Here is a 19,152-nt window from a genome sequence, read left to right as displayed (position 1 = left end):
GTTAGAATTAAAATGGACAGTGGCGTAGCCATAATAAATCGAGGGGGTTGCAAGCACCTGACCTATATATTTTGTGCTGAGCATTCTACTTAATATGCTATCACTATTTAGATTGGGGTTCATTTTTTTTTGCACTGGGCTTCATAGTCACATAATTACGCTCGTGAGCAGCTCAGAATCCAGTACAACTCAAATGCTTTTTTGGGTATTACAAGAATATCTACCGCTGAAGATAATATTATTTATGTTGATTTTATTATTAATTTGATTCAAAACAATTTTTTTTCTGTGCAGAATTACTCATTCAATTTGTAAATGCTTACATACAAGGCCTCGTAGGTACCTACCTTCACTAATTATTGATATTCCCTATTTTTTACTAACGCAAGACAGGGGAAAGAATGAACACATAAATCGAAATCGCTTTAATTTTTCGCAAAGCTTATAAACTAAATCTTAAATATATCAATAGCTACCCCTAAAAACAACGATTGCTTAGAAAAATTATATGTATGTATGTCGTAATACTATTGTTTTTTTTTATTATATTACATGAATAAATTTTCTTTTTGAATGGTAGATATAATGTTATGTCCACGTCACACATATATCTACATATTTCTCACGAGTGAAAAATTTATGCAAAATATGAAAAAGCACAAATACAGACATGTGCAGAATGTTAACCTTGTGTTTTTGGGTGAATAGCTTTAGTTTCATAGCCTTTTTTTAGATTTATGAATGGACACTTGGAAACAATTGTAAATTTTCAACAGTGGATTATTTTTTAACAAAGGAGGTGTATCCATATATATCTTAATCGCAGTAGTTTTTTATTTTGTGGTGATGGATTCAATGAAGTGATGAACTGAGCAGGGATGCTCTTTGACATAAGCATTCATCACTTCTAAATTGCATTAGAAAATGAGGTGAGTTTTAACAAATTTTTCTCATATTCTTTTCAAAAGTAGTCCATTACCTTTTACCGGGCATTAGCCCCAAACGACCAACTATTTTAATTGAGAGGCTGGGCACAATATTTTCCTATTTTTTAATTTCATTCACTTAAAAATTATAACTGGATCGCTAGATAAGGAACTGATTTTTATTTTTTTAATAAGCATAAGAGAGTTTCTATAATTTCAATAGGATCCTAAGAATGATTATTTTTTTGCCTCTTGACGTCAAGCTAATGTTTGTCCTATAAACCAGATAAATAAACTTTGACATATTATCATTAAGTTCATTATCGAAAGGCACCTCTGTATCTTTCATCAAAATAATCTTTAGATCAGTTGAATTGGGATTTATTTTCTATATTTTATTTCTTGACTATGATGAAATGGAAGGTTTGATCTGAAGAGACGTGTTATTGCACAATTTGATTTTCAAAGCTTTAATTTTAATAATAGATATTTTCTTGTTATCAAAGAGCCAGATGAAATATTCTCTCCTACATTTCTATCATAGTCAAAAGTACAGATGGATAAATATAAAAAATATCCTCAGAAGTTTTTCTAAACTGAAAATTCAAGCTTCAAGTCTTAACATAGCTGATCGGAATCATATCCTTACAGATTAATTTTATATGATGTGCTTATAATTTATTGAAAAGAATATTAAGAGATTTAATTTTTCACCAAGCTTCTGTTTGACACTTTCCATCTTATAGCTGATAAGAATTTATTGGTTGACAAAAATAGCTGAAGCAATCTATATTCGATATTATAATATGAAAATGTTTCAGGTTGATATTACTTTAGTCTTCCAGCTAAAATTGTCGTATTATACAGAATCATCAAATAGAACATGCTGATTATGCACCATTATGTAGTTAATGTTTTATTGAAACATTCAATATCAATGAAAATAATCAACTGCTTCAAATTGGAAATACAATTGAGCAATTAGTCCATTCACATAATAGTGCATAGTGCCATGTTTGCCATCATTTTATTTCTATTTGTGTCATATCATAGCAATAAATGCTAGAATTAACACATTTTGGAAGTTTTTGTTAACAGTTGAATCTCCCCTGAAATTTCCATTTTTAATACCTACTCGAAAAGAATTACATTGTTTATGAATGAGGTCATATACCAATTCAAGTTTCAGTAAAATTAGTAATGACCATACTATTTAGATTTCAAATATAACACACAAAAATTTTTTCACAGCACCATGTAGTTTGAAATATTTTGTTATTTTTCAAGTTAACTTAAAAATGAAAAATGATAACACTCTTAAAACGATTGTTATTCATTTAAACAACAAGTATCTTTTACACTAACAAAAATCTCAATGATAAATGTGTATATATTCTTTAAAGATTCTGGGGAAGGTTTCAGATGTATCCGAAAATAAAATTTGCAGCTTCTACCCTCTAAAGACAAACAAGAAATATCCTTCCGATTTTATGAACTGCTTTATAACGGAAACCTAGAATTTTGAATTGTTGGTGAAACAAAAATTTTCACTAAATATACATACACATAGTTTAACCACTTGATACTTGAGAAACATATAAAACAAAAATCGAACCTATCAACATTTTTTCGGCTATTTTCAAAGGTGAAGAATATTTCTTGCCTACTAAATAAGACGAAGTAATTTGATCTTATAGTTTTTATAATGTTCGTGATTGGTTATCACTCACTTAAAATTATTTCCATAAAGAAAAGTATACAAATAACTGTAGTTTTGTTACTGCAACACTAGATGTTTTCTTTTTATTTTCACACTGGCTTCGTTTTGAGGCTATATCTATTATTTGTTTTTCTATAATGAATTTCTGTGGTAATTTGATATTACATCGAATGCTACAGCAACAATCATTGATCTATATGCAAAGTATATAACTTTGAATGAAATGTATACTAATTGTTTTAATAACGATATATCGTTTTCAACTAGCCTTCCTATTCTTCCAGTAAATAATTACTGAAATATACAACCTAAAAAACAGTTTCAATATCCATCAAGCTGCTTCGTGTGCTGAATAAAATTGTAAAAACTCATGCGAAACATGCTATCTGGGAAAAATAGCACTTCTCTCAACAATCAGTGAATAGAAAAAACGAATAAAATTTGTATCGCCACCGAAAATATCAAACAACAGGGGCGTAAAAAGTTTTATAAACGTGGCTTAATTATGATGAAATTATTTTCGAAAATATATGAGTGACATTTTTTTTTAAAGAAATGAAGTTTATATTTTAGGCTTCCACCTTTTTCTATGTTGCTACAAATGCGATTTAATTCAAAAATGATTTGTGCTTATTGGTGTTAACCTCATCGAATGCTAAATAAAAGTTAAGCACACATCTTTAGAAATAGTCCAGAGGTTGTGCTAGCAGTTATTCGAAAAATGTCACGCATAACACTGTGTAAATATAACTATTGTGGTAGGCATAATTTGATAAATTTGCAATGTTCTTCGTTCGCCCCTCCTTCCGTTATTTAAGTAAGTCATGTAGTAAGTGAAGATAGCTTTGATATATAAATAGCAGTTGAAGAAAGCACCATAACTATCATACAATTCGATATAAATTTATCAGTCCTCTTCAAAATTGCTTTAATGTTGTGCTCCATCTCTCAGTTGTGTTGAATATGTTACTTTGTTAGCTTGATATCGATTGAAAAATTGACGCATGTAACCATCCTTGAAACGAAGAAACTAATGGAAATACTTGGGAACTGTTCAATCCAATGTATTCTTGGTTTTCATATCGTGTTTCTTTTGCGCCAATCTTTCAACAACATCCAGAATTCTTTATCCGACATAGTGGAATAAGATGACAAATAGTGTATATGTACAAAACATTTTTTGACCATGCAAAAAATTCAAAGCAATAAAAAAGAATTGACTTTTACATTCCTAATGTTTCGGAATAAGAATGATGTTATGTTAATCATGAAACAATAAGGAAGGAATAAATTGTTTATGTTATGTGAGTTGCTACTTCAGGCTGACCAACTGAATGATTATTCTGATTGCTTTAATGAACTGAACTGAAAAGGTGATCCTTGTACCTTTCTTGTTGTGTTTTGTGTATGAGGTTGTAGAGGTGTTGCGTACTGATAAAATTTAACTGTCTCAGTGATCAACGACTGTCTGAATTATAACTGTTGAAAAGGAAAGAGATACCTTCTTCATCAAACTACACAGCACAAACTGTTGCCACAATTTATCTTGGACGAATTCGCCGATTAGTTGAAAAACAACACAACGCTAGAAGGGTATGAAATATTGCACATTATATTCGATGTATAAAATCATACAAATTTGTCCAGGATAAACTATTCTGTGGTCACTTGGGTGTATAGACCTGGCTAAGAGAAGGTCAGGGAGGGGCGAGGCCTTTCTCAAACATCAGCAGATCGTGAGCTGATACTTGGAGTCCTACTATGAAGCACGACTTTGTGGCCGTTTTTTGTGATGAACCCATCGCTCTCAACGAGAACAGCAGTCTGGCGACCTTCAAGCTCTCCATCACCTTCAGACTTGCTGTCGGCACCTGAATCGTCTGAACGATTGGTTGGTCCATCACCTCTATTCTGCTTGTGCTTCCGCCAAGCGTTCTGAATCAGTCTAGCGCAATATTCTTCCCTCTGCCTCCAACATGTGGAACTTACAGGCTCGTAGCCTTGTTCGTTGGGTTTAGATTGCACTTCATTTAATTCAGCCGTCTCTTCAATCGCATTACCTTTACGTGCGAAGAAGTCTTTCGTAAGAGCATCTAGAATATCTACACAGAACATGAGATCACCCTTGCAAATTGGTATATCCATCGAAACTATCTTGTATTTGTTTGGTTTGTGAATTTGCAAGGGTGGCTCAAGCACATCCAGAAAGTCAGACAATTGATCGTAACGAATGTATTGAGTCCCATCTGGATCGAACTGTTGCCAAATTTCATAATACATATCGTAATCGTCATCTGTCAAACCTTCTTGCACGTCTTCCGTTGCTTGTGAGTAATTCTCCAATATCACTGCGATGTACATGTTTATAACGATCAAGAACGAAATCACAAGGTAACTGAGCAGGAAAGCGATGCCTATTGTCGAATTTCCGCAGTTTCCTGTTTCGCCTATCTCGTTGTCTGGCAGTTTGCAGTCCTCTTCGTTTATGATGCCATCTAGGACTCCATCCCAACCTGCCGATGTGGACATCTGCAATGAAACACACATCTCAGAGTAATCAAACATTATGCTGTCTAGTCTAGTCCCTTTCTTGTCTTGTCTTGTTTCAGGATGTTTTGGCAACATCCAACCCAGAAGGTTGCAACCAATTGAAGGTCTGTAGAACTTATCATCAGAACCAACTGAACATTGAATAAGATGGATATAACAGAACTAAACAGGAAGATCACCACCGGTATCCACATTGCATGAAAACGATAAACAAGAGACTTTACAGCTAATTGAACAAAGAAAAAGAACTTCCAGCGATACAACAGAATATCGGGAAAAAAATCTTACAACCTATGGACGAAGCTAGAATAGATTCAAGGTACACGAATCATATATGAAGACGCCACTTTACACGTTAAAATAAACGAGGTTTAAAAGCAGATGAGATCAATGTAAATAGGGGAGAACATCAGGGTGATACAATATCGCCAAAACTTTTCACTCTGGCGCTGGAGAACGTTTTCAATAAGCTGCAATGGGAAACAAAAGGCATAAATATGGACGGATCCTATCAGAGCCATCTCCGATTTTCCGATTACAAAGTCCTTATGAGTTGTAGCATACAAGAACTAAGGGACATGATAAAACAACTAAACGATGCTTCAAAAATTGATCGGCTTGAAAATGAATATCGCCAAGACAAAATTAATGAGTTACACCGAAGAAACGATAAACATAGATGGTACAAGACTAAAAAACGTGGAAGAATATGTATACTTAGGGCATACAATAAAGATAGGTAAGGAGAACCAGACAGCACAGATTGAGAGAAGAATAAGATTAGCCTGGACAGTGTTCGGAAATTATATAGAGATAACAGCATACCTACCAATATTAAACGAAAAGTTTGAAGTTTGGTTAGAAGAAATATAAAGAATTGTAAGTAACAACATGTAGAAATACCTACCACCTACTGTCGATGTGTTATTCTAGAACTGTCTAGGGAAAACTGATGATCTGCAAATTGGTAGTTCTGATCGACACTTCGCCAGCAGGTGGGTAGGCACCTCAAGGTAGAGTTTATATGGAGAGATAATTTCTTACCTGAAATAGGAGGATCATCGATTGTCCGAAAGTCTTGAAGTTGTACACGTCGTCGAGGCCACTCTTATCCTTGACGTTCATGAAGAAAGACATCCCGAAAATGGCAAAAATAAACATGACCAGGAACAGCAGTAAACAAATGTTGAACAGTGCAGGCAGTGACATAGCTAACGCAAAAAGCAATGTGCGAATGCCCTTTGCTCCTTTGACCAATCGCAAAACACGACCTACTTTAGCTACACGAACCACTCGAAGAAGTGTAGGTGACACAAAATATTTCTCAATCAAATCGCTCAGTACCAGTCCCAATATTGATAATATCACTACCACTGAATCGAATAAGTTCCATGGTTCCGTAAAATAATGATAACGAAGAGCAAATATTTTCATGAGGCACTCTGTACTGAATATAACTATAAATATCATATTGAGTGCATCTAGCACCTTTGTGAATGTAACTTCTTGCTGGTAATGATCCATCGTCATTGTCAACATGTTCAGTCCGATGAACAACATTATGAACATGTCGAACTTCTTGTTCGTCACTATCTCAAACACGATGGCTTGTGGCCTCCACTAGAAAAAAAAACACATTTTTACCAATCTTTTCACACTCTACCTAGATGATTCTTACCCTAGGCCTTGGAATTGCCTTCATCGGTTTCTTCGAGCCCATTTTCTTCATGGCATTGTAGTATTTCTTCTGATCTTCAGTCATGAACATCTCTAGGGATCCTCCTGCGTAAAAAATAACATTCCGTCAGATATATAACAAACAATAATTGTACGAAATAGTCGTCACAGATACTTATCTTCTTTTTCTGCTCATTGAAGTTGTCGATAATTACTCCTATAAACAGGTTGAGAGTGAAGAACGAGCCGAATATAATGAAGAATACAAAATACAGGTACATGTAAATATTGGTTTCTCTGATTGGTTGTTTTAAAGCCTGAAAAGTATTTAGTTCAAATAGATAGTTCCAAATGTTATGATTGCTCTCGTACTTCTCTAGAATCTATCGCATCGTTCATGATCTGTATCCACCCTTTGAAGGTGGCTACTTGAAAGAGACACAGATAAGCCTTCCCCACGTGGTCGAAGTTCATAGGTGAATTGAGCCAAGTGTAATTTTCAGCTACACAAGCGTTGTAGTCTGGTATGATTTCGTAGCTCAACGATGTTTTATTTGCATCTACACACTGTAAATAACATAATACATCAATAGCAATAAGAAGAAGTCACACAATATTTGACTAACCTTGAAGTATTTCCCTGCAAAAAGCTGTACCCCCATGATGGCAAATATCAACCAGAATATCAAGCATACCAACAGCACATTGAAAATAGATGGTATGGCTTGTACCAAGGCGTTGACCACCACTCTCATACCTTGCATTCTGGACATGGCGCGTAATGGCCTCAATGCCCTGAGTGTTCTCATTGTTTTGAAGGCTTGAATACCTCCAGCACCACATAAGGATGCCACAAAATTTATCAACGATACCTGCAACAGAAAGATAGTATGAAATCGAATCCCAAAATACCGACTTTCCAGGACTTAATAAGTGATAATAAGATATGGGAATACTTTACCATAACAATTATAAAATCCAGCCAGCACCATGCGTTTGTGAAATATTTCTGGAACCCAAGTGCTAACCACTTGATCAACATCTCGAAGAAAAATATAACTGTGAAAATTCTATCCATGTAATAAAGGATATCTTGTAATATAGGCCTGTGCTGTAAATGTACGTCTTCTAAAGCTAACGCCAAACTGCTTAGTAAAATCATAGTGATAACAGCCGTTTCAAAATACGTATTTTCGATAAGTTCGAACGTTTTGAATCTTAAATTTGCCCATCCTTGCCAGAAAGGTGAGTCTTCGTCACCTGCCAAGAATGGGAATCTTTTATAACAATTTTCAGGAAAACAGTCCGCTGAATACTCGTCCAGTATAATGTCTTCTGTAGCCGCGTCTATTATGAGATCCTCATCCAGAGGTCCTTCACAATCGCATTCTTCTTCATCTGCATCTGTAAGAAATTGGTCTTGAATTATATCCCTTGAGTCCATAACAGTAAATTAAGATTACCTTCATCGATACCCAATTCTTCTTTACAGGCATCTCTTTTCTCCTCATGATCGTCTAATACATCTGCACTGCCTTTATGGCTCTCTTCCTTGAACCTATGTTTATGACTTCCATAGGATTTGATACTAATTTCATCGTCATCTAAATTGGCAAATAAATCACCATGTTCCAAAATGGAGTTACCTATTGCTTTCATTTTGTTATTGATATTATTTTTGCCTTTTCTGAAGTTCGTTTTGGAGTCGCCTGGAACACAATTTGAATTTTTGTTATACAATTAACTGATCTATTAGTTTTAGATTCAAGACTCAAATATGTTGGCTATAACTGTTAAATGTCTTATTTGAAGAATGATTTCATAATTTGTTGTTCCTAATTACCATGTATTGTGAATTCCATGCCATCTCCAATGGTGACTTCTAGCCGATCTTTTGTGCTTTTCTTATTTTTGAAGATCATACCATCGGCTAGAATCTCGTCACCTGACATTTCGAGAACTCCATCCCTTGCATCTAAAATCATTTGTGATGATGTGAAAACTAATCGAAAGAAAGAAAAACTATATTGATAAGGATCTACATCTGAAATATGTCCAATTCATAATCTATTGATTTTATAATTTCGATATCTAATTTATGAAATTAGTTAATATTATTTCATTTTCTAAGTTGGAAAAATGTCATTATTAAACATTAGGGATTTGAAGAGGTCATAGTGTCTTTATGTATGACCGTATATATTGTTTCCATTTGCATTTAGTGCACTGTAAATTAAAATTCTAAAGCTGCAATAATCTACCGTATATGTTGAAAATTAAAAATCAAGCAATGGTGTGAAGCGAAGCCTCAGATTATTCACAGAGACAGTTTTGCTCGTAATCAAGATGCAAAGTATATATGGTGTGGACATATTTCCGTCCAAAATGAGTACCATTACTTCTTCAGCTTTCGCTGAAGATACGATGTCGGATATGTGAAAATCAACACCATTTTTTCAGAGTAAAATAAACACGAGAATACCATTTTTGATAGTTGTTGGTACGCTTTTTGGACGGCAATTTGAAAGAGTAACGACACCATGTATCAAACAGGGTGGCCCACAAAAAAAAGATCAGTTAAAATTTACCCTAATTATGAGTAGGCCTACTTTATGTGGGTCACCCTATACGCATCTTGCTCGGACGAGAAACCTCCAGCATGAATGTGTATTATTGAAAATGCTCATTAATGGCATGCTCATGTAGAGGTGAATGCATAAAATTAAGCACTACTTTTGGGCAACAAGCAAAACCAACTATCTTATTGTTGGATAAAAACCTTGTTTCCAACTGTTGGATGGTCCCTCACCTGGAGGCTGATCACTTATTTGATTCGTAAGCTTGAACCTTATCACTTTAGCGATATGTGAAACGCTACCCTTGATCCAACCAATAAATCGTCCTATTCTGTCAAAAGCCTCTGCTATTTTATTGGTATCATTGTCAGCTGTAGGAGCAGACAAATTGGACGATCCAAAGTTACTCAAAAGCAAGGCTAAGAAGAGGTTGAGCACCTGAAATGGATCACAAGTTATGACCAAATTTATCGTCAAATATGCCACAGGAATACATACCACAAGATTCCCAATAACAACTGTAGCGAGAAAAAAAGGTATACAAGATACATCTCCAACAAGCATACAATCCCACATTGATTCTATCCATTCTCCACACAACACTCTGAATACTATCATAAAGGAATGCATGAAATCGGTAAAATTCCATCTTGGAAGATCTCCATCAGGAAACCGATCCATATTATCTACAAAAAAAAAATGTATAAACGATCTCTTTGAGACAGGGTATAGAATAAAAAGTCTAATCCATTTACGTAGTTTGTTATTCTTACCTGTATAGTTTTTACCGAATAACTGCATACCCATGACGGCAAAGATGAAAATAATGATACACAGCACAAATGTTAGATTACCTAAAGCACCCATAGTTCTTCCCATGATGGAAATAAGTAAATTCAATGTTGGCCAAGACTTTGCCAATTTGAAGACCCTCAACTGAAATAAGCACATATGAGTTATCACCATGAACTTGAAGACTAACTGTTAATTTTTTTTCACTTACCAATCTGAATGAACGTAATACAGACAAACCCTGGACACCTTCTAAACCCAATTCCAATAGAGATAAAGCTACAATAATAAAGTCGAATATATTCCATCCTTCTTGAAAATAATATTTTGGACTCATAGCTATCAGCTTCATCGTTGCTTCAATCATAAATGTAGCCGTAAAGAACTGTAAAATACAAATAGATAACTTGATAGAGTACATGGCATATCAGTTTGAGCTTACATAGTTTCCACTCTTCAATGCCTTGTCAAGATCTTTGTCCATATCATGGTGATCCAGCGCCATGAACAATGTATTTACGACAATGCATAGGGTGATGAACAGTTCAACAAATGGATCAAAAACAACAAGGGCTACATATTTTTGTATCTGAAGCCAACACCAACAACAGTCCCAAACACAAAACATATCGATAACCTTGATAGCTGTTTCTAGAAAACGTTCTCGGAACGTTGGTTCTTCTTCCTCATCGTCATCTTTGGCTGAGAAATAATAAACAGAAACTGTACGAAATATTAGTAAATATGAAGTTGACACACTCTTTGTGGAAAGAGATTTTGTGCAGGAAAAGGATGAAGTGATCTCAACCGATGGTTGAGTCGTTGCTGTAAGATTCAGATTCTACGGAACCTTGATATTCATATCTAGATGCAAAACTGAATATTAGTACATGAATTCTTCAATTATTTTGGCAGAATATCAAGATTTTTTTTCTCATTTCAGCACTGAACTATAATATGAGAGGAGATACTGTTAAAACACCATCGGAATTGCTTTTTCAACTTTGATCTATTACGCGTAAGTGAAAATGACATCAAAACCATATCCGCCCAACCTCTCTCAATATTCCTGTTCTGTGAATGGTGGATGAGAAACAATTGATATTATTGATTATTTCTTTTTCATAATAGATTAAAGTGTTTGAGTTTTTCTCCTCAAGATCGATATAGAATAATTAGTTTCATTTTTTCGAATTCACTTCCATAATCCTCTCACTATATTTGGCAACTTTAAACTACAGATAGAAGAGGATGTGGTCGAAAAATAAGTTAATTATATTCGATTTTGAGATTGGCACCTATTCTGGTTTCTCATTCTTTTCATGAAGAATTCATAACTATTTTTGACCAAACCTCTCGAGCTACATATTTTGGGGTGCTTCGAATGCAGTGACTATACGTGCTTTTCATTTAGAGATACTGACCATTAAGTTCATCAATTATTACCTTATGATTTTGCCCTCGGAAATTTTTTTGGATAATGGACATATTTGTTAATTTTCAGCAATACATTGATAAATGAGGTTGTGCAGTTACTAGGTCATATTACTAGATTTTTAGCAATTTGCGATGGTGTATGAAATATGTCTTGATATGTGTGATGAAAATCATATCTTACCTCCGTGTTCACTTGCCACACTTTGCTGTCCAGCAGCTTGCTCTATAATATCATTCAAGACCATAACATCTGTAAAAATATTAAGTTGTAACCAAACTCACTTTAGTGCTTGATCTCTCGAAATAGTATTCCGATAATTGCAAACTTAACAAAGTATGAAAATTTCAGATTTTCCATTAATGAATCGCAGAGGGGTTAACCAACTATTCCTACTCCACCAATCGAAGAGAGTAAAAATACCACACCCGAATAACAACATCAGTAGGACCAAGAAACTTATAAAATATGTCTACCGCAGTTTTGAGCGAAAGGTTAGGTGAGAAAAAAACAACAAGACCGCATCTAGAGTGCCAGGAATTCTCTACTCTTTTCAACAGTCAACTTACCTTTCATATCGACCATGGTTTGTTGTTGAGAAGAATCAACAAAAGGATTGTCTTTCAGCTTATTTTCACATAGCTGCCCAGTTGGTCCATCCTGTTGAAAGGAGAAAAGGTTGAAGAAATCAACATATATGTTGAAGAATAACTTACATAATCGCCTCTGTGTGTTTTCTGAGCTAGCTCTGTGTAATTATTGGTGGACGTAGGTCCATTTCTCTTAGATCGACCCCTGAGTTGACTTTCTTTAGTCATGACTTTGCCATTGCTTCCAAAACCTCCAAGTAGATCACCATGGGAAGTATATGACATGCGCGACGCGTGCGAGGTATAAGATGAATGTCGGGAACCTATTCCGTCAGAATTTCAATAAATAGAAGAAATCAGGCAGATTGAGGTTGACAAAAATTGCGCGCTTGTTCAAATTAGTGTTTATGTCATTTTCACTCTTATTTTTCATGAAACTTCAAACCGTTATCATAGAATACAACTACTCAATAAAGCTGTATGGACATGTATCGTGAAAACATAGAATAGCTGTTACTTTCAGCACTTGTGCTAACAATTTCCTAGAAGAAACAACAAAAATGGAAAAACCCAGGGAGGTTGAATTTTTTTTCCATTTTGTCTTCATTGTGCTATGCTGCAATACTTTTCGATATACCAGTTTATCGATGAGCTTCATATACACTCCGTTCCCTTAGAACAAGCGCGCAAAAAGAATGAGCACCTACCAAGATTCGTGTAATATAATGGAACGACCATAGCACCATTTTCTTCACTCATAGGTGTGACTGCATTGGAGTCATCGGCATAAGGCAAATGTTCTTGTGCATCCAGGTATGTTGACAAAACTAAAGGCTTTCGATCACTAGGTGGTGCTACCATTCTTCTATTAGTTCTCATGGTAAATTGATGGCTACCACGTGAACCACGACGAAGATTGAATGGTGAGCCTGGAAGACTTAGGCTTGCCTGTATATAGAACAAGTTCACCTCATTCAATATCAAAGCAAACACAAAAATAACAAAGGAATTACGACGAAAATACAGCATCCAAACTTGACCAAGTCACTTGGATGCTGTTTAGGACACGAATATTTGGACACTTTTGGTTCAGTGGTGAAACCACTGTAGAGCTTCGAAAGTCTGTACACTATAATTGTCATGATCTTTATTTTTTCGAGTCATAATATTCATTTATAGATTGTTTTCAATTTTGTATAAAACGAGAGTTAGTTCTCAATAAATATCAGGACACTTACAGCGCTGACTTTCCGCATCTTGTTTGGATTGGTAGGGATTCTTCTTTGTTCACTCACAGAATCTAATCCTTCAGATCTAATGCTTATTCTTTCCTTGTTGTTGTCATCGTATCCTTTCTCTTGACCAACAAAGAGTTCGTAACTGTGGTCTGAGAAATCAGAAGGAGACTTGGTGAAGCCGGCAGCAGCAGCTGCGGCTGCTGCAGCTGCATCATCTGCTGCTTGTTGTGCTGCTGCTGCCCTAGCTCCGGCCCTGTTAGCCTTTTCTTGTGCTTTGTTTTCTGCTTCCTGAAATTTTCGAAAATAATTTGTTGGTGCGGCAATTCTCCAAGAAGCTATGGTGAACAAGTACTGATCATGGATGAGCCTTACCCTAATTGCTTCTTCTTCAGCAGCTTCCTCCTCTTCTGCCTTCTTTTGTAATTCATCATAAGACATTGCGACGATGGCCAATATCAAATTAACCAAATAAAACGAACCTAAGAATATGATAACGATAAAGAATAACATGTGCCAGGGTCCTGCTGATCTCAATACCTGTAATAAGAACGTTTTGGGTACCACTATTGTATATTTGTTTGTCAACTCACCAGTTGATACAAATTTTCCCAATAATCTTGAGTCATCAGTCTGAAAGCGGAAAGGAAGGCCCAACCAAACGTGTCGAAACTTGTGTAACCATAGTTAGGGTTGTCTCCATATCCTTGTAAACACGTATAACCTGGTTTGCATTGTCTATAAATAAGAACACCAGGTATATCATTCGCTCATTTTGTTTTAAACATCTTAACTTACCCGGCTCCTGAGGAATTCCCACATAATGGTATCTCTCCCTTCACCTCATCAAAGAACCAATTGGCTGCAAAAACATATACTCAATAGTCAAGCAGAAACACAAACGTAAACAACACTCACTCTCATTTGACATGAATCTATCCCAATTTTCATCTGTGAGATTTCCCCAGGAGCCATCCATTGGAAAATTTTTTATACATTTCTGAGTCAGTACACCCATATAAATTTGCAAACCCATAAGCGCAAAAACAGAAAGGGAAAACATCGTTAAAATTATCACATCCCGTAGATTTTTCACTGATTCTATTACAGCACCAACGATTGTTTTCAGACCTGAAAATTAGAACAGTGTTTGATATTTTGTGCTAGATTCGTCATCAGCTTGGTAAAATTCGAGAGATTTAAGCGCTCGTTTAATCATGCGCTCTTGAAGACCACAGAACTGTATATAAAAGAGACTATACCCGGCTCAACATTAAAAAACGATGTAATGATATTCTTTTGTTCTCTGTTTAGGGAACGAGCGCTCAAAAATATCTCAGTATAAAAACCTCAGGTTGGCAAGAAAGAATTTTGGGAATTTTCACAAAGCTGCAAAATCCGAAAATGCTTTTTGCCAACCCTGCTTAATTTTGTTTTTTACCTGGAACTATGGCTACAGTTTTCAATGCTCGAAGTACCCTAAAAGTTCTCAAGGCAGCAAGATTTCCAAGGTCTATGCCCATAGTAACATAGCTGCAAATATCAATCCAAGATTCATTTGAATGTTCAGTGTTAATAACTTTTTCAATGAATTTCAACTAAAAAGCAACAACAACAAGGAAATTTTAAATGGATATTTAACTTCAATTCGAATTTTATGAATGCATTATTTTTTTTTAAACGCATGTCACAATAATACTTTTTCTCAGATGGGTGTCTACTCAGCTGATTCTATTCATTACAACAATCTAAAAGTTATAAATCACCAAATTTTCTAATCTATTCTAAATATTTTTGGGTATAATATCGAATTTCTATTTATGTCACTACTAAATACATCTACTTTATGAAGAAGAAATAGCAATCACAATGAACTCACATGTCTTTCTCTTTATCGAATTGTTATAAGGTAATTTATTCAATCTTCTGGCTATGAAAAAAGCAACATTTCGTTCGCGAAAAAAATTACAAATTACATTAAAAAATTTCCCTTTCGTTTGTTGAAACTGCACTAACACTTCTGTATTAAAATACCATCTGACGTGAATATTTATTATAAATCTGTAGACTAATATTTCATTTAGTTTAAATACTCTTATATTCCTCTGTGTGTTCAGCTTGAGATATAACTCTGCTTAGGTATTCTAGAAGATTTTGTTCTCAGTAACAAACTACTCAACGAAAAATGTCCAATAGATTTGTAGCTAGGTAGTACTGGATAGCATTATATGCAAAATGAGATATACTTTTCCGAAAACCTTTATCGTTACATGTGTTATGCATTCAGTTAAGAGTCAGTGTGTAAGGAGAACAAAGCTACTCAGATGAGATTCTCAACTCTAAAGTCTATGTCTACTAAGCTACTCACGCTAAAGCTATGACTACGAAGTCTAGCCAGTTCCATGCATCTCTAAGGTAGGTGAACGGTTGAAGTATAAAACCTCTGGCCATCACCTTGACTGCTGACTCGAATGTATAAATACCAGTAAATATCACCCTGAAAAACATAACGTTCATGCAGACAAACAACTACTAATTGGCTGAAATAGGAACTAGTTTTAAAAATTACCCTACAATCGAAAATGTGGCCAGACTATCCAGGGACATGACTAAAACTATAGAAGATAAGCAGTGATATCTCTTTTGTTCAAAATTTGCGGTCATCTAAATGTTTAATACATTTTAAGGATTTCTCTGAGGTAAACTAATCAAGATAGAAGTATAAATTTTCATTCGTCTAACCTGATATAATTGATAATTTGTATTCATCTTTCTATGTGGTACTTGTAGAAAAAATCAATCTGATGAATGAGAATTTCAAACTATGTTGTAGAAATAGACTCAACAAGTACACATGGGTATATTCAACAGTTATGTTAAATTCTGAAGGTCCAAATGAATTGCAACACATATCATCTTCAAAATCATCTAGTCATCATCATATAATCACTATTACAGTGATGAATAAAATGGGGTACAATGTAGACTGCCTCCTTGTGGTGTACCCTGGGCAACGTGTTCTTCACGGCTAAATAGTCTACATAATTTGCTTGCATTACTTAACAGTTGAAAACATTGAAACCAATAAAGCATTTGGCAAGAATAATAACTTGACACTCCTATGCCTTTAGAATAGAAGGATGCGCGATGAGTTTAAAACTATTATACAGCTGTCCAGCAGTTCGGAGCCTACAAATGAACAAACCCTCTGCTTAGCTTCTGGTTATTATAGGACAGCTGATGGTGCACTATTCGTACAAATATCTTCTGCACCATATGAGCTTGTCGGCAGATTACATATAAAAGAGAAAGGCAGAACCTCAAGAGGTGATTCTGTTGGCAGAAATCCTCTATTAGTGTAGTAGCTTAGGGGTGCCAAAAGGCAATTATTTTTTGACGCTCTTTAAAGGTAAAACCTGTAGGAACTATGTAGTAAGGAATTTGAATCTTGGGACTATTCAAATAAAATATGTGTTGCAATTAAACTCTTTGTTTGGATTGGATTAACAACTAAATATTAATGAAGCTGTTTGTACTTACTCGGTAGATTCAACTGTTGGTGTTGTGGGCATTATCATGAGGATGCAGTTGACAAGGATGGTGGTGATGATGAAGAGAGAAAATAAAGGATGCACTAAAATATAAATGGCTACCCGGCGTATAGGATTGAATGGATTAAGCATCCACATAGCATTTGTTGCGCTGAATCGGAATATATCCTTTCCTTTACTAACTACTACGAAAGTCTGAAACGAAAGTTAGTAGTAGATAAAGAAATACAAGATTGTCCCTTACTCACCATTTGGTTGTGATAAAAAGGGTCGATGTCTTCGAGCGGGGTACTCGATAATTCTGGTGGAAAACTCCCGTGCAAACGTACCGGTAGTGGCAAGCCCTGCTCCAGTGTTGGATCGGGCTGTGGACCTTCATCTTCGTCCTCGTCTTCATACCGAATCTGCGTACAATCGATTATATCAATAAGATAAGTAGTCTTCGGACTTTAGTTCAACCCCACATTCAGATGAACAATAGGCTATTTGACAGTAAGAAAAATATTGTCCAATTCACTGACATCCTCATGAATCAGCCTGTAGTGACTCTTTGCAAGCCCGAAAGGTCATCAACAATCTCGAACAGTTTAATTCAAAAGTAATCCAAGGCATCAATCACAATTTTGAATGTTTCCACGATACTTCAATCGAACCAGGACACAACGAAGAAAGATCAGGCCTCCTAAAATTGTGCCGTGTATTCTCACGTAGCTGAAAATCTACTTGGCACTTGGAGGATTTACGAGATAAAACCATATGCAATGCAGGATGATACATATCCTCAAAAACAAAAGAGAAATCAGAACGCACCACTGAAACTTCAAACGTCACTCACGAGAACCAAGAGCAGCAATCTATAATCTCTGTTGAAGATGTAGTTAAATTGGCGTAATTTCATAAGATCAGAAAAGTTTCCCAGTTAAATGGACTTGGTATAACTATGGGGTCCAGCAAAGTTTGGAAAATTGAAGTCTCGCCAACAAAAGTCTCATTTCCAGAAGACGTAAATGTTAAAGCTGGAAAGCTGTCATGTTGGAGGGAATAAAGAGCACACAATGCAACGTCTATCAATGGAGCACGGTCTGTCAAAAATGCTGTATCTAAAACACCGAAGACCACGACGTCAGAGAATCACACTACCAGCGCGAGGATCTATCAACCCTATATCCGGTTGGCAATACTTCTACATCGTAAACCGAATCGCTAAGCCATGTTTCTGTTCCTCAAACTATATCATATATATTCACAAGAAGATTTGAAAAATTGAGATAACTTCGTATTAAGTCCTCTTGAATTTAAATCATAAACTGTGACAGCCACCGACTCACTGGATAAATCTGCAGAAACAATCCCGTTGGAGCAAGTTAGTTTTCCGAGGTCGAGCGTGAGACTGAAAGAAAGCTGGATATATATACTTTTTGCGGATATCGGATTATTCTGCAGACAAGCGATGATCCAGCTCAGCCTTGACAGATATGTAAAATTTCATCTGCTCGGATTTCTATCCAGGTTGATGTAAATGTTCTCGAACTTTATCCTCAATCTTCTGAATCTGCGCGATATAAAAAGAAACAAATCAGGAGAGGACAAACGCACTTTCAAAGGAGGAGTTCAAGTGTCCTTCGTAGGATGAAATCTCCCAATTTTATTAGGCTTCTGCATCTGATCCTGATAGCTAGCACCCCCTCAACATAATAAAATTATGAGAGCGTTTAGTTCTTTCGAAAATTTCATTTATAATTTGTTTATTTGCTGAATAAACATCGCTGAATAATTTCGAGGATTTGAAAAATCTGTCAAATAGCCTATTAGACAAATATATGTTTCGAAGTGTATCAAAAATGAAATCAAACGTTTTTCCTATGAGACCAACTTATATGTATCTTATGAAATGAATTATAAAGGGAGTCAACCGTGATATCCCTTCATACACCTACAGGCAATAGTTCAGTACTACTGAACTGATTGAACCAAACGTTCTAAGGCATTTCCATGCAATGAACTCATTATGCAAATGCTTCTTGAACACCATGATGATGATTTATGATCTTATAATAAATCATTATGCTTCCCTATTTATGAACCATGTGTTGTTTGGGT

The 19,152-nt window shown here is 35.4% G+C and overlaps 1 protein-coding gene across 11 annotated transcripts in view; it reads right to left on the bottom strand.

Moving 5' to 3' along the window:
- Positions 1-410: 410 nt before the first annotated feature.
- The window catches only part of LOC123686281 (sodium channel protein para), a 32,594-nt gene continuing 13,852 nt past the window's right edge, over positions 411-19,152 (bottom strand). For 2 of the 11 annotated variants that reach the window (XM_045626317.1, XM_045626314.1), the window contains 27 exons: positions 17,301-17,456; positions 17,042-17,247; positions 15,870-15,998; positions 14,943-15,034; positions 14,420-14,632; positions 14,300-14,363; positions 14,095-14,239; positions 13,877-14,041; positions 13,505-13,792; positions 12,974-13,214; positions 12,393-12,589; positions 12,246-12,336; positions 11,860-11,928; positions 10,684-10,964; positions 10,453-10,626; positions 10,223-10,385; positions 9,948-10,135; positions 9,653-9,887; positions 8,717-8,848; positions 8,337-8,582; positions 7,835-8,277; positions 7,500-7,745; positions 7,246-7,440; positions 7,053-7,190; positions 6,875-6,982; positions 6,241-6,816; positions 411-5,175 (listed from right to left, as the gene is read on the bottom strand). In XM_045626317.1, the coding sequence (XP_045482273.1) occupies positions 4,366-5,175; positions 6,241-6,816; positions 6,875-6,982; positions 7,053-7,190; positions 7,246-7,440; positions 7,500-7,745; positions 7,835-8,277; positions 8,337-8,582; positions 8,717-8,848; positions 9,653-9,887; positions 9,948-10,135; positions 10,223-10,385; positions 10,453-10,626; positions 10,684-10,964; positions 11,860-11,928; positions 12,246-12,336; positions 12,393-12,589; positions 12,974-13,214; positions 13,505-13,792; positions 13,877-14,041; positions 14,095-14,239; positions 14,300-14,363; positions 14,420-14,632; positions 14,943-15,034; positions 15,870-15,998; positions 17,042-17,247; positions 17,301-17,456 (5,991 nt within the window). In that variant the 3' untranslated portion in view covers positions 411-4,365. The remainder of the gene's footprint in view (positions 5,176-6,240; positions 6,817-6,874; positions 6,983-7,052; positions 7,191-7,245; positions 7,441-7,499; positions 7,746-7,834; positions 8,278-8,336; positions 8,583-8,716; positions 8,849-9,652; positions 9,888-9,947; positions 10,136-10,222; positions 10,386-10,452; positions 10,627-10,683; positions 10,965-11,859; positions 11,929-12,245; positions 12,337-12,392; positions 12,590-12,973; positions 13,215-13,504; positions 13,793-13,876; positions 14,042-14,094; positions 14,240-14,299; positions 14,364-14,419; positions 14,633-14,942; positions 15,035-15,869; positions 15,999-17,041; positions 17,248-17,300; positions 17,457-19,152) is intronic. The other 9 variants (XM_045626318.1, XM_045626316.1, XM_045626323.1 and 6 more) reach the window with 5 other exon arrangements.

The sequence above is a fragment of the Harmonia axyridis genome, chromosome X, assembly GCF_914767665.1.
Source record: "Harmonia axyridis chromosome X, icHarAxyr1.1, whole genome shotgun sequence".
In the NCBI taxonomy this organism is placed as follows: Eukaryota; Metazoa; Arthropoda; class Insecta; order Coleoptera; family Coccinellidae; genus Harmonia; species Harmonia axyridis.
Note: the sequence above shows the minus strand (reverse complement) of the source record. Positions and strands in the feature narration are given on the sequence as shown.